This window comes from Ornithorhynchus anatinus, chromosome 4 (assembly GCF_004115215.2).
Source record: "Ornithorhynchus anatinus isolate Pmale09 chromosome 4, mOrnAna1.pri.v4, whole genome shotgun sequence".
NCBI lineage: Eukaryota > Metazoa > Chordata > Mammalia > Monotremata > Ornithorhynchidae > Ornithorhynchus > Ornithorhynchus anatinus.
In genome coordinates this window covers 94,842,515-94,857,221 of record NC_041731.1, presented here as the reverse complement: position 1 = coordinate 94,857,221, position 14,707 = coordinate 94,842,515, and the positions used below count along the sequence as shown (strand labels likewise).

The 14,707-nt window shown below is 46.6% G+C and overlaps 1 protein-coding gene across 4 annotated transcripts in view; it reads right to left on the bottom strand.

The window, feature by feature from the left end:
* The window catches only part of BCAR3 (BCAR3 adaptor protein, NSP family member), a 261,311-nt gene that overhangs the window by 41,737 nt on the left and 204,867 nt on the right, over positions 1-14,707 (bottom strand). Inside the window, exon 1 of one of the 4 annotated variants that reach the window (XM_029063378.2) lies at positions 11,774-11,992. The exons of the other annotated variants lie outside the window; for them this stretch is intronic. Within the exon in view, the coding sequence (XP_028919211.1) occupies positions 11,774-11,857 (84 nt within the window). The 5' untranslated portion in view covers positions 11,858-11,992. Of the gene's footprint in view, positions 1-11,773; positions 11,993-14,707 lie in introns of those variants that run through there. 4 annotated transcript variants of the gene reach the window in all.

The window sequence follows — 14,707 nt, the reverse complement described above, 5'->3', positions numbered from 1 at the left end:
CCCGGGCTTGGGAGTCAGAGGTCATGGGTTCGAATCCCAACTCTGCCCCTTGTCAGCTGTGTGACTGTGGGCAAGTCACTTCACTTCTCTGTGCCTCAGTTCCCTCATCTGTAAAATGGGGATGAAGACTGTGAGCCTCACGTGGGACAACCTCATTCCCCTGTATCTACCCCAGCGCTTAGAACAGTGTTCTGCACGTAGTAAGCACTTCACAAATACCAACATTATTATTATTATTATTCTATCCACTAGTCCAGGCTGCTTCTCTGCTTAACCCCTCTGTTTTTTTAAATGGTATTTGGTAAGTGTCTACTATGTTTCGAGCACTATTCTAAGTGCTGTGATAGATATGAGATAATCAGGATGGACCCAGTTCCTGGCCCACTTAGAGCTCACAGCCTAAGGAGGAGGACGGAGGATTTAATCCCAATTGAAGAGATGAGGTAACTGAGGCAACGAGAAGTTAAGTGACTTGCCCACGGTCATACAATAGATAAGTGGGAAGGGCCAAGATTGGAACCCAGGTCCTTTGACTCACAGGTCTGTGGTCATCCTTTACTTTGAAAGATGGGGAGTAAGATACCCACTCTTCTTAGTTCTTAAGAATATGAGCCTCACGTGAGCTAGGGACTGTATCTGCTTTCATTATTTACCATGCAGTCAGCACAACTTTCGTGCTTAGTAAATACCCAAGCTTTCTAAAGAGGAATTTTGCCACTTTGGGGTTTGACCGGGCACTGTTGGTATAGAGCTTACCCTCTAACATAGGAGATAAACTAGCAGGAGAGATCTGTGATTCTGGCTTCGCATTCATAATTTTAAGCACCTGGATGACATATTTCTTGCCCCATCTTTCAAATTCCGGATACGTTCTAATTTGCAGTCAAGCCTTTGCAAATGGATGTTAACATCATTTTAGAATTCGATCTGTGTCATTTATCACATTTTGCATGCGATCTCCACTCCAGTGTCATTAAGCACTGATTTGTAATTCAGTTAAATTAAGAAGCACTCTTCCCTACTGAATGTTATTTTCCATATCACAAGCAGTTGATGAGATAAGGACTGTGAGACTCAGTTAAGATCTGAAACTGTTACTGAAGCCTCCAGAGACACATTACACCCATTTCCTTTTTTTTTACCCTGGTAACTTCACTTAGTCTGAGAATAGCATCCTTATCCAAGAAGGGTCATGGATAAAGATGAAAAGGAAATTGGAAGAGGGAGTGACACTCTCCTCTTAGCAAGTCCTGAAAAGCTTCCCCTAAAATTCTACTTTCCCAACATTCACATGAAAAGGACTAATTGCATTTCAATTGCTCTCGACTGGAGCCTTAGAGTGGAAGCCTTCTCTAATCGGAGGTAGAAATCGAATCCCGCATGCCCAACTAATTATATTAAGAATAATTCTGATCTGGACCCACGCCTCTAGAGCTGCCGCCTTTGATGGGAAACTCAAGGAAGTTTTTTCTCCCCAATTATTCGGCAAGCTCCCGGGCTTTTCCGTAATCCCAGCCTTTTGGAATAGCAGTGCTCTTCTGTTTGAAGCTTAGCTCGGCTTGGCTGCTACACCAAAGGGCTGAAAATGCTTTCTTTCTGGAACTGCGCAGGTCCACAACACTGAGCAACCTAAATTTCCACCTCCAGACAGAGTAAGGTGCTCCAAACAGAGCCAGCTCAGATGAAGTAGAGCCCACCCCGACAACGGGCTAACAATCAATCAGTCACATTTATTGATGGCTTATTATGTGCAGAGCACCTGGGAGAGAACAACAGAATTAGCAGCCGTGTTCTCTGCCCATAACGAGCTTACAGTCTAGAGGGGGAGCTAGCCATTCATTCATTTAATCGTATTTATTGAGCGCTTACTGCAGAGCACTTGGGAAAGTACAACACAACGATAAACACTGACACTCCCTGCCCACAACGAGCTTGCAGTCTAGATGGGGGGAGGCAGACATCAATACAAATAAATAAAATTACAGTTATGAACATAAGTGCTGTTGGGCTGGGATGGGGGAAGAGCAAAGCGAGCAAGGTAGGGTGATGCAGAAGAAGTGGGAGATGAGGAAAAGTGTGGCTTAGTCTGGGAAGGCCTCTTGGAGGAGATAAGGCCTTTTGGAGGAGTCATTAATATGAATACTTTATCAATACACTTAATATGAATAACCAATACAGTTATTTTTAATATTAACATTGATTTATTAATATAATTTAAGGATATGTACATAGGTACTATGGGGTTGGGGAGAATATCAGATATCCATCCACTTTGCCAGGACGGGGGTTGTAGTCAGATTGCAGCTAATCCACCAGAAAGCGCTCAATAAATACGATTGATTGAATGAATATTACTTTCCCACAGGCGCATCTGCACCCTAATATGACTTCTGGCCCTAGTCTTCCCCTCCTTCCCAGTTAAGAGGTAAACTGAAACCCTGATGAGAGTTTCCATGGGCTCTTTGTTAACATCTTGCCCTGCTGAAACTCCCTTGAGAGAGGCTTTCCTCTAGATCTGATTTAGATGATTTCCTGGTGTGGCATGTACTGCCTAGAGGCATTTAAACCAGCCTGCCTCCTGGTCCCCAGAGGGAATTTTATTTTCTGCCTGTCTCCCACCTCCTGTCCAGAGAGTGGACCAGCCACACTCACTCTAAGGGCGACCTCTGAGTCATTAATGGCGCCAGGGGAGTGACAGTCCCCAATTAAAAACCAGTCACCAAACAACAGGCCAAGACGTTTCTTCTGGGGGGGTATAGGTGGGGGGAGAATTTTCCAGAATGCCCTACGCAGGGGTCCTCCCTCTGCAAACACTTCAAAAATGGATTCGGGAACAGCCTCCACACAGAGGTTCAAGTTGGCAGGAAGTTGGAACCGACCGGAGACTTTGAAAATCCCATAGCTATGCTACAGCACAAGATCGGAGCTATTACTATTATTAGTAGTAATAGTAATAATAATAATGGTATTTAAGCACTTACTATGTGCCAAGCTCTGTTTGAGCACTGGAGTAGATATCAGGTAATCCCACGTGGGGCTCACAACCTTAATCCTCATTTTACAGATGAGGCAACTGAGGCACAGAGAAGTTAAGTGGCTTGCCCAAGGTCACGCAGCAGACAAGTGGCGGAGCCGGGATTAGAACCCACATCCTCTGATTCCCAAGCCCGCGCTCTTTCCACTGAGCCACGTTGCTTCTCTGTAGTAATAATCATAAAAAAAATAATAATTACCACAATAATGATTATTGTTACTACTCTGTGTGCACAGCATTCTTGCCAGGCAAGTAAGAAAAGGATCATTTTCCCTATTACTGAAGTAGAAGCTGAAGCTCAGACAATATACGATGTGAAGACCCAAATTTGTGTGGGGATAGCTGGACTCCAGGGTCCTTTCTATAAGACTGTCCTGAAAAGGGAACATACACGAACAGCACTGTCTCTCTCCCACCACCACCACAACCCAGAAAAATGGCCAGGCTCAGTGAATGCTCAGGAAAGGGATTCTTCTTAGCACCATCATTTTCTTATCTATCTTACGAGAGAGATTCATTACTAAAGGAGCAGATGAGAAAAGCAGGTTGGGAGGAAGTAGGATGGGTCCAGAACACCTTCAACCTCTTGGTGAAAGACCACCACCCTCTCAGGGTTGCACCTTGAGAGTTTACCAGTCTCGACTGTGGGAGGGAGAGTCAAGCAGACACATACCCATTCCATTCCTAACTTGGCCAGTGGCTAGTGAGTGGCAAGTCATCTGTTACAAGTCAAAACTCCCCTGTGCTGGACAGCAGTGGCATGGGAGAGAGCCGCGGGTGGAGTCTTAAGCTCACTGTGCAGAAGGCGGCAATGGTAAACCATTTCCTGATTTTTACCAAGAAACTTCTACGGATAGTCTACCAGAATGATTGCAGATGGAGGTGGGATGTTCTGGGAGAGATGTGTCCATGATGTAGCTATGGGTCGGAGACGACTTGACAGCATAAGGCAAAAAATATCTACCTCTCCCCATTGTGCTGGGGGTGAGCACCCAGGATGGGCCCAGGGGGCTGGGGAGTGGAAGTTCCCAGAGTACTCGATCATGGCCCTATATTAATAATAATAACTGTGGCATTTGTTAAGCACTCACTATGTACCAAGCACTGTACTAAGTGTTGGGGTGGGTAGAAGAAAATTGGGTTGGACACAGTCCCTTATTCCATGTGGGGCTCACTGTCGTAATCCCCATTTTTCAGTTGAGGTAACTGAGGCCCAGAGAAGTGAAGTGACTTGCTCAAGGTCACACAGGGAACGTTATGTTGGAGCCAGAATTAGAACCCAAGACTTTCCGACTGCCCGGCCCGTGTTCTATCCATTGGGCCATGCTGCTTCCTGCTGGATGGGGGGGGATATGTATCCTGAGAGCCGGCTGTAAGAACATCCCCAGGATCCTTGCCGGGCCTGGGCTTTCCAGCCAGGCATCTCCAATAAACACAAGGCCCATGCCCGGAGGTATGCTTCGGGGGCCCAGCTCGGGGTGCCAATGCCTGCTGCCCATCAGGATATCCTTCCTGTTGAGCCTGGCACTGGATACTCAAAGCTCCTGTGGGCAGAGGAAACACAGTTCGAGGGAGCTGCTCGGTTACAGTGATCCTGTCTGAAGAACGACTGTACTCGGCCCTTCTCACGCAGGAAGAAGCCATCAGCAGAGAGGCCTGCTGGAAAGAGCACAGGCCTGGGAGTCAGAGGATCTGGGTTCTCCTCCTGGCTCTGCCAATTCCTTACTGTGACACCTTGGGTGAGTCACTTTACTTTTCTGTGCCTCAGTTACCTCATCTGTAAATTGGGGATTCAATACATATCCTTCCGACGTAGGCTGTGAGCCCCATTTGGGACAGGGACTTTATCTGACTTAATTTGATCTAGTGGACAGACCACATGCCTGGGAGTCAGAAGGCCCTGGTACTAATCCAGTTGTCTGCTGTGTGACCTTGGACAAGTAACTTCACTTCTCTGGGCCTCAGTTACCTCATCTGGAAAATGGGGATTATAACTGTGAGCCCCATATGGGACAGGGACTGCATCCAACCTGATTTGCTTGAGATCCACCCCAACACTTAGTACAGTGCCTGACACACAGTAAGCGCTTACAAATTACCACAATTATTACCATGCTTAGAACAGTGTTTGACACAGTATCATTATTATTATCAAATGCCGTGGAGTCGTTTCTGATCATAGCACCTCTATGGATATATTTTCTCCAGACCGTCCAACCTTCTGCCATATTCAATAACCTTGCTAACGGTTCTTCTATACATAACACAGTGAGCATTACAATAAGAATAATTTTAAAAATAAGTAAGTACAAATAGTCTCCAGAGCTGCCTGTGGTGGGCAGCCCAGCCCTGGATCAGGAGGATGGGTGGTGAGATCCTCCCCACCCCCACTGCCAGCTCACAGGAACCACCCCCTCCCCTGGGGGCTGCTGTTCCCACGGGGTGGGCTTGGCTGGTAGCAAATGGGCTGAGGCAGCCGCAGGCCTTGACCCTGGGAACCTGTCACCCCCCTGGAGATCTAACACCACCAGCAGGCTCAGACGGGGAGGCTGCCAGGAATCTAATGGGGCCAGGGGATCTGGAATTCTGCCCCTGGGAACGACGGTGGGGGCCCTTCCCTGCTCAGACTCCACCCCGCCCTCCCCCCGGAAAACCATTCTTTCCCAACTTTCAAAAGTAAAATCTTCTATCACTTCAGGCAGCTCTCAAAATACCTCAAGCTTTAATGGACTGGGCAAACGTCCCTGAGATATAATAATGATGGTATTTGTTAAGCACTTACTATGTGCCATACACTGTACCAAGCACTGAGATTGATACAAGCAAATTGAGTTGGACTCAGTCCCTATCCCATGTGGGGCTCACAGTCTCATTCCCCATTTTATAGATGAGGGAACTGAGGCCCAGAGAAATAAAGTGACTTGCCGAAGGTTACCCAGCAGACAAGTGGCAGAGCCGGGATTAGAACCCATGACCTTCTGACTCTCAGGCCTGTGCTCTATCCACTACACCATGCTGCTTCTCTAAATCTTTCTAAAAAACTTTCAAGGCACAGATTTAGCAGCTCTTCTTCTCAATTCAGCGGCCACCTCAAGCAACTCACATCTCATTGATAATTTATCCATTTTCAGCAAATGGGTATATTTTGCACCCTCTCCCTACTGCATCACCCATGCACTTGGATCTGTATTATGTATATATCTGTGTAATTTTTTAATTTATATTACTGTCTTTCTCCCTTTCTAGACTGTAAGTTTCCTGTGGGCAGGGATCACAGCCATGGCATCATCCTTGAGTTTCTCTTTCAAACTCCATATTCATTCACCAAATCTGGTTATTTCTTCATAACATCCGCCCCTTCCTCCCCATCTAAAATGACTTTACTGCATCAGCCTCCTCGCTGACCTCCCTGTCTCCAGCCCATATTTCATTTTGCGGCACAGATCACTTTCCCAAAACACCCTTTTTTTCCACTCATCTCTTCACTCCTCAAAAACCTCCAATGGAAACTCATCAGGTCTCCTCATCAAACAGAAAAATCCCCAGCCATCAGCTTTATGACATTCAGTCATTGATCCTCTCCCGCTACTCCCAGGCTTTGCTCCTCCTAAACCAACCTACTCACTGTTAATCCTTCTCTTTTCTCTCACCACTGACCTCTGGTTCACACCCTCTCTTCCACCTGAATAACTATAACACCAGTGGTATTTATTGAGCACTTACTGTATGCAGAGCACAAGTGCTTGGGGGAGTACAATACACCAGAGTTGTTTATATGGCACCAGCTGCTGGGAGATTATTTGGGGAAGCTTTGCTGGAGACTTGCCTGTGGGTTTTTTTAAATGGTATTTGTTAAGCACTTACTATGTGCTAGGCACTGTACTAAGCGCTGGGGTAGATCCAAGATAATCAGGTTGGACACAGACCATGTTCCACAGTCTTACTCCCCATTTTACAGTTGAGGTTACTGAGGCACAGTGAAGTATAGCAACTTGCCCAAGGTCACACAGCTAAGGGGCAGAGTCAGGATTAGAATCTAGGTCCTTCTGATTCCCAAGCCCATGCTCTATCCCTACTATGCTGCTTTTCTCTTATCATGGAAATCCCAAGGGGCCAGGACCAGTGGGATGATCTGAGTATGTCCATGGGGAGGTGAGTCAGGGGATGAAGAAGCAAACAGCCAGAACTTGGCCCAAGTAAGGAGCTGAATGGAACTAGCTGAGAGATGTGTGGGCATCAATCAAAAATAGAGATGCTTCCGCTCCTCATTCTGTTCACCTTCACCCACCACTCACTAGAGAAGCAGTGTGGGCTAGTGGATAGAGCACGGGCCTGGGACTCAAAAGGACCTGGGTTCTAAATTCTGGCTCCGCCACTTGTCCGCTGTGTGACCCTGAGTAAGTCACTTAACTTCTCTTTGCCTCAGTTACCTCATCTGGAAAATGGGGACTTAAGACTGTGAGCCCCACGTGGGACAGGGATTGTGTCCAAGCCAATTTGCTTGTATCCACCCTAGCACTTAGTTCAGTGCCTGACATATATGTGTACATCTCCATGATTCTATTTATCTTGATGATGTTGTTTTGTTTTGTTCTGTTTTGCTGCCTGTCGCCCCCGTTCAGACTGTGAGCCTGTTATTGGGCAGGGATTGTCTCTGTTACCTAAGTGTACATTCCAAGCGCTTAGTACAGTGCTCTGCACATAGTAAGTGCTCAATAAATACTACTGAATGAATGAAATGAATGACACATAACCTGACACTTAACAAATACCACAGTTGTTATTACTATTATTATTATGTATTTATCCAGGACTGGCTTACTGTTTCCCGATCATATCGTCCTAGCACGCAGGTTTTGCTCGTGACTCTGTTTTACTATTCCCATTTTTAAGAAGGGCAGACTGAGTGGGGTACAGGTAGATAACGTGATTCTTAGTGGCAGGTCATACTTTTATAGTGCAGTTGGAATAAAAGCTCGACTCTCTGGAACTACCTTACTAATAAAAATCATTGTGTGGTTTGTCAGCTGTGTGACTGTGGGCAAGTCACTTAACTTCTCTGGGCCTCAGTTACCTCATCTATAAAATGGAAATTAACTGAGCGCCTCACGTGGGACAACCTGATTACCCTGTATCTACCCCAGCGCTTAGAACAGTGCTCGGCACATAGTAAGCGCTTAACATATACCAACATTTTTTAAGCGCTTAATTACTATGTTCTAACCATCGGGTTAGATGAACCACTGTCCCTATTCCCCATCCATTGTCAGTAAAAACCTATCCTCATCCATGTCCACTGTTACCCCCTTTTTCGCCATTCTTCTGGAAATGAATGCTCCAATAAACTGGCATTCCTGAGGCAGTAAGAATGCATCAAAATATGGTGGTGTCCTCAAGAATCACAGACTCCCCTTAGCAGATCTCCCCTGTTTCCCCCATGGCTTGCACTGGACTGGGGCAGACCAGCTGAAAGCTGGATGAATGGTCACCCTATGTGTACCAGATGCTAACTCACTTTGCACCTGCTTAAACCTTTTCTTCCCCGTCCCAGCATCCCAGTCCATCAATCCCCTGTTGGGATTAATCTGGCCTTTGGCAGGAAACCCTGTTCACTGCATATGACCCCCCCTCTTTCTGGCCCAGCCAGTTTATTCCAAGATAAATCAAACCCATTTTAGTCCACCAAACAGACTTTAAATTCTAAAACATCCCCCTACAAATCATCTCTTTTTTTTTTTTGAAACCAGCCACCTGGGACAGGATTTTGTGTAAATGGCTGTGGTATTTTTAGTTCTTTTCCCATAAAACAAACACTATTAATACTGTTCCACTTTCTCCAGAGACAATATGGATTAGATCAAATGGAAAGTTACCATGACAACCTCGGTGTTATTTTTGGTATGAGAAATTCCTGCCAAGTAAAGCAGTGTCAATGGTCAAGAACTGGAGCTTTATTTCCGTTCCGTTATCAGGGAACCAATCCCAATTTAATTTTGAGTCTCTTATAGTAATGGAAACCAATCAGAACCAGCAAGACTCTGAAGTGTAAGTCAACAGAACTAGAGCATGGCTTGTGGACAACGACTAACAGAATAAAACATTGCAAGAAGGGAGTCGTTTCTTCCGAAAGAAGCTTAGGAAAGATTGAGAGAAGACGAGAGAAGCTTAGGAAAGGTTGAGAGAAGACGAGAGAGTAAGAGTCAGAATTGGAAAACAAAGAGTTTGAGGAGCAGGGCTCTGCCTTCTTGTAAGCCATTCATCATCTTTCTTTTTTTAGGGTATTGGTTACTATGTGTCAAGCACTGATCTAAGCACTGGGGTAGATAAAAGTTCATCGGGGTGGACACAGTTCATGTGCCACATGGGTTCCCGGTCTACGTCGAAAGGAGGAGGATTTAACCCCCGTTTTATGGATGAGAGGACCGAGGCACAGAGAAATTAAGGGACTTGCTCAAGGTCACACAGCAATTGGCAGACCCAGTATCACAACCCAGGTCCTCTGACGCCCAGGCTTGTACTCATTCCACTAGGCCACACTGCTTCTCCAGTGTCAGATAGAAGATCTATCCCTGTGCTTATGGGACCCCAAGTGACAGGTGCATTGATTTTCATTCAGAAGAAGCACTCTGAGTGCAAAGGAGGATAAGATACTCTTCTTGGATAGGAAAATCAAGGGCGGTGGCTGGTTGGGAATGGAGGTTTTTGGGTGGCAAGTTAGTGAGGGTGAGGCAGGATCTCATATGCTCTGGATTAAGTCTCCAGGAAGTCTTGGAAAGTCTCTTTTCAACTTGCACGTGAGTGATATTCATGGTTGTGGTAGAATCTGCTTTGAGGTGGTCATATGATGAGGATAATAATAATATTTGTAAGCACTTACTATGTGTCAAGCACTGTACTAAGCACTGGGATAGATACAAGATAATCAGGTTCCACATAGGGCTCAAATTCTAAGGAGGACGCAGAAAAGGTATTGAATCCCCATTTTGAAGGTGAGATAACTGAGGCACAGAAAAGTGAAGTCTCTTGTCCAAGGTCACACAGCAGACATGTGATGGACCCAGGGTTAGAACCCAGGTCCTCTGACTCCCAGGCCTGTGGTCTTTCCACTTGGTCATAGTACAAATTCACCCCAGGGCAGAATCTACCACAACCCTAGGGGTCAATATGCCTTTCCTCCACCCTAATAAAAATAGTAGCAGCAGCAGCCACATTTACTGAGTGCCCACTCAGTGCCATGCACTGTACTAGATGCTTGGGAAGTACAGAATAACTGAGACAATCCCTGCCCACAAGGAGCTTTCACTTGAATGGGGTCGACACCTTCCCCAGAACACAACTGGCACTCCAAGGCCCAATCAGAAACATTTCTCTATAGTCCCAGATTCTGTGGTGCAATAGTACAACAACAAATCAGGCCTCTCTACAGATTTCTGGACTGTAAAATACCTTGGTCAGTCCCCGGGATCCATGTGACTCACTCTCAGAGGGTCTACTGGTCTATCTTTGACCTCTTTAAAATAACATCAATGATCCAATTTCTTCTGACCTAAATCAGGAGAGTCTACATTTAGGTAATAGCCTTGACCCACCCCACTGGTTGTGAAGCAGTAAGAGTCTCTCATAAGAGCGGGAGAGGGAACGATGCTTACTTTTGGTTAATTGGCCACCGAGGCCCAAAACCTATCGATTCAGACGAACGCCATAGAACCTCTTCGACCAATGCGGTGGCCGCCTTCATGACAGAAAGTACATTTACTTCCTTTCATCTAGTGCAGCTGTCACTCCCTCCAAAGGCACAACATAATTGCCTTTGGATCTTTTTAAGGGTGAATTAAGAGGAAACAAAACATAACCAACTTTTAAAGGCTTGCTTGATGGAAAGGACAAGGCAGTTAGGCAGCTCTACTAGGTTACCTGCTTTACTCTCTCACTGTGACCTGGTGGCAACTTCAGGCTGCAGGCAGTAATCTATGAACTCCTTTTAGATTCTTACTTTCCATGAATCTATCTACATGGCATCAAGTCTGCAAGTTACTTGGGGGCAAAGCCGACAGGATTCTTGCTCTCTGAGAACACCAAGATCAGAAGGAACCTCAACTCATTTTAATTTTAAATGGATTTCAACAGCATGCGATGCAGAGCACGGAATATTTCATTAGCATATGTTCATCCCCTCCATCAATGGAATCAGTCAGATGAAATTCTTCCATTATACATTCCCATCCAATTCGAGTACCGACACTTTATGTGAAAGCTTCAGGATTTAATGTTATGAGTGGAGACAAGTGGCCAATTTGATACCCTGAAAGGTGTCGATCTTTGCTCGAAAATCAAATGAGCTGGTGAGCTTTTACAGACAAATACTTTTCAAAGTCTTGACATGGGCCAAAAAAATAAAAGATCCTAAACAGTCTATGCCAATGTCTGATCCAAGAAAAATAACTTCATCTCTTGGCAGACATTTCAGCTTAAAGATACAGGCCAATAAGACTTAGAATCACCACCCTCCCCTCAAAGAAAAAGAGGCCTATAGCCAATACACTGCAGATGCAACACAGGGAGAATACAAAGATTTTAACACAGAATGCTATCCTTGCAACAAACCATCATCCCCCAGAGACATCTGTCTGGTGCATCCCGCAAATAAACCAACTTTTAAACAAAGCTTCTTAGGAAAGCCAAGCTTCCCGGCCCGCGTGGGGGATTTGTTGACCTGTTACATCTGGGGCTAGCACCTACCTTGCCTCCAATGACAGACTTTCGGTGATAAAAGCAGCACAAAGCCGCTGACAGGGTGTGGAAGGCACTGCACTGCTTGGGCATTTTCCGATCTTCCGGACCCTACGCTTCTTTCGAGGTGAAAGATAAGTTGGCGGCCCCTGCTCTTGTGCTCGGCAATTTGCAGAACTTAAGCACCGAACACCGTGTAGAGCCAGCTGCTGCTACCACAGCCTCCGCTGAGGCTACTGCCCCAGCCCGGGAACAGTCTCCTCCTCCTGCTTCCAGATCAGTCTGGGACCTTTCCCCTCAGCCAAGCCGATACCATCGGCTCCCAACCCTCCGGCAGGCTTGCGTCCGGCCTACCCCGGACAGAGTGCCAGGATCTCTCATGTGACTGGCCTCGCTCTCCAATGAAATTCTAACCCCCCTCAGGAGAGGCTGTGCTCTTCCAGCTACCCCTTTGCTTGGAGCCCCGGGGTGGAAATCATTAAACCGCACACACTGAGGCTGCTATTTCTCTCGTCCCCTGCCCTGCCCGTTATACCTTCACCGCTCAGCTTGTGTCCGGTGGTTCGACTGGCCCCTCTCTGCCACCCAAACGCTTCTCCTCAGCCAGGAAGACTGAACCGAGTGAGACGGCTCACCCACGTCCCTCCCTCTCGGTGGGAGCTCCATCGCGGTGATGGGGAAGGAGTTGGTGGTTGCTTGGGGTTCACCCGGAGCTGTAACCGACCCACAGGACTCATCCTCCAAACCTAGGTAACCGGGGCAGAAAAACGTCAAGACCTGTTTATTTTTAATTAGGATGTTCCTGGCAGCCGGTTGCAGGAAAACAACGAGAAGCAGCTGAGAACTTTGGCCCGGCCATGGCTCTTGGCAAAGCCGGTGCGGCCTTCTGGCGCTTAATTAGCAAGTCTGTCAGCAAACAACCTGGGGTCGGTGGGCAGGTCACACATGGCTCTGTGAGCTGAGGGGAGGGAGGACCACCTAGGGACCCTCCTTCTAACACCACCCTTCTGTACCAAGCAAGAAGGTCATCAGAAAGATCCTCGTCTCCTCCTTCCCGCTAAGCTTCCCCCTAATCCCATCCCCGTTTAGCTGTTCCAACCCACTTCCATACAAGCTAAGAAAATGCTCTCCCCTCAAAGCAGCAAGGGATAGTCGATAGAGCATGGGCCTGGGAGTCAGAAGGGCAAGGGTTCTAATCCTAGCTCCAGAACTTGTCTGCTGGGTGACCTTGGGCAAGTCACTTCACTTCTCTGACCCTCAGTCACCTCATCTGGAAAATGGAGATTGAGACTGTGAGCCTCCATGTGGGACAGGGACTGTGTCCAACCCGATTTGCTTGGATCCACCCTAGCACTTAGTATGGTGCCTGGCACATAGTAAGCGCTTAACAAATACCGTAACTACTATCTAAACCATAGTAAAGCACAAGTGTGCCCTGCTCCTCTCCACAGAGCTGGCCTGACGCCACAAAAATGGACTGGGCTCACCAGACCTGTAAATTCACTGTGGGGAGGGAATGTGTCTGTTTATTGTTATATTGTATTCTCCCAAGTGCTTAGTACAGTGCTCTGCACACAATAAGCGCTCATGGAGTATTTTGAATGCTTAAGTTACTGTAGTTCTGAGCCCTCTTTTTGGCCTGAGGCTGCCTCTGTTTTCCACTGCTTCCAAACGGGAACCACTCATGGTTGTGTCCCCCATGAAGAGGAGAGCAAGAGGAGAGTGGTATTTCCTTACTTAGCCCAGGCAGGAACTTGTCAAGGAGCAGAAATAGAGATGATTACATCTGGATAGGGGCAGCTCTAGATGAGGCATGATGGAGGAACGAAAAGGGCCAAGACTGGAGAGAGCCTCTGTGGTTGGCCCAGGTTAAGCCTGCTTGTGAAAACAAGAAAGCCGAGCTTTGCTTCCCTTGCCTGGCGAGGTTGTGCCAATGCAGTTTTCATGCTCAACTGCGGTGGTGGAAGCACAGATTTCAAACCCTTAGGAAGGAGTGGATTTTTTTCAAAAACCAAGTCATTGGTTTTCTTATTACAATTGGCTATCCTGTCTACTCTCTGTGAAACAGCCCCCCACACACACCCCCTCACCCCCCTTTCTAATCGACTGCAGCTGGCAAGTTACCCATTCCACAGACTAGAGCTACATTACCAGCTAAAAGACAATTTCTTCTAGGTCAATATCTGCCCTACAGAGCACTCATTGATTTTTTTTAGGGTTTACAGTGTGCAGAGCACTGCCCTAAGCACTTGGGAGAATTCAATCCAAAAGGATAAGACTAGACAATCCCTGCCCACAGGGCACTTGCAAACTAAAGGGGAAGATCAACATTAAAAGAAATTATGTAAGTGTTGTGGGGGAGGTGAATATTAAAGGCTATGATCTCCCTACATCTACAGCAGTAACTCATGTACATACCTTCTCTTTCCTCCCTGTAAGCCCGTCAGAGGGCAGGAACTGTATCTGTTACCGATTTGTACATTCCAAGCACTTAGTACAGTGCTCTGCACATAGTAAGAGCTCAATAAATACTATTGAATGAATGAATAAATGATTTTAGCCTGCTGTGTGACCCTGGGTAAGTCACTTCACTTCACTGTGCCTCAGTTACCTCATCTGTAAAATGGGGACCAGGCCTGAGCCCCACATGGGTCAGTGACTGCTTCCAACCCGATTTGCCTGTATCCACCCCAGCACTTAGTACAGAGCCAGGCACATGGTAAGCGCTTAACAAATATCAGAATTATTATTACTATTATCCAGCTCCCTCACTGGATTGTAAGCCCCTTGATCAGGTCTACTAATTTTACTTCTTCTCCCAAATGCTTGTGCTTGGTACAGCGCTCTGCAAACAGTGAGTGCTCAATAAATACTGCTAATTGATTGAGGCAGGGAATCAAGGAGTTTGCAAGAGTTACATGATCAAATCCTCAATCACCCTTG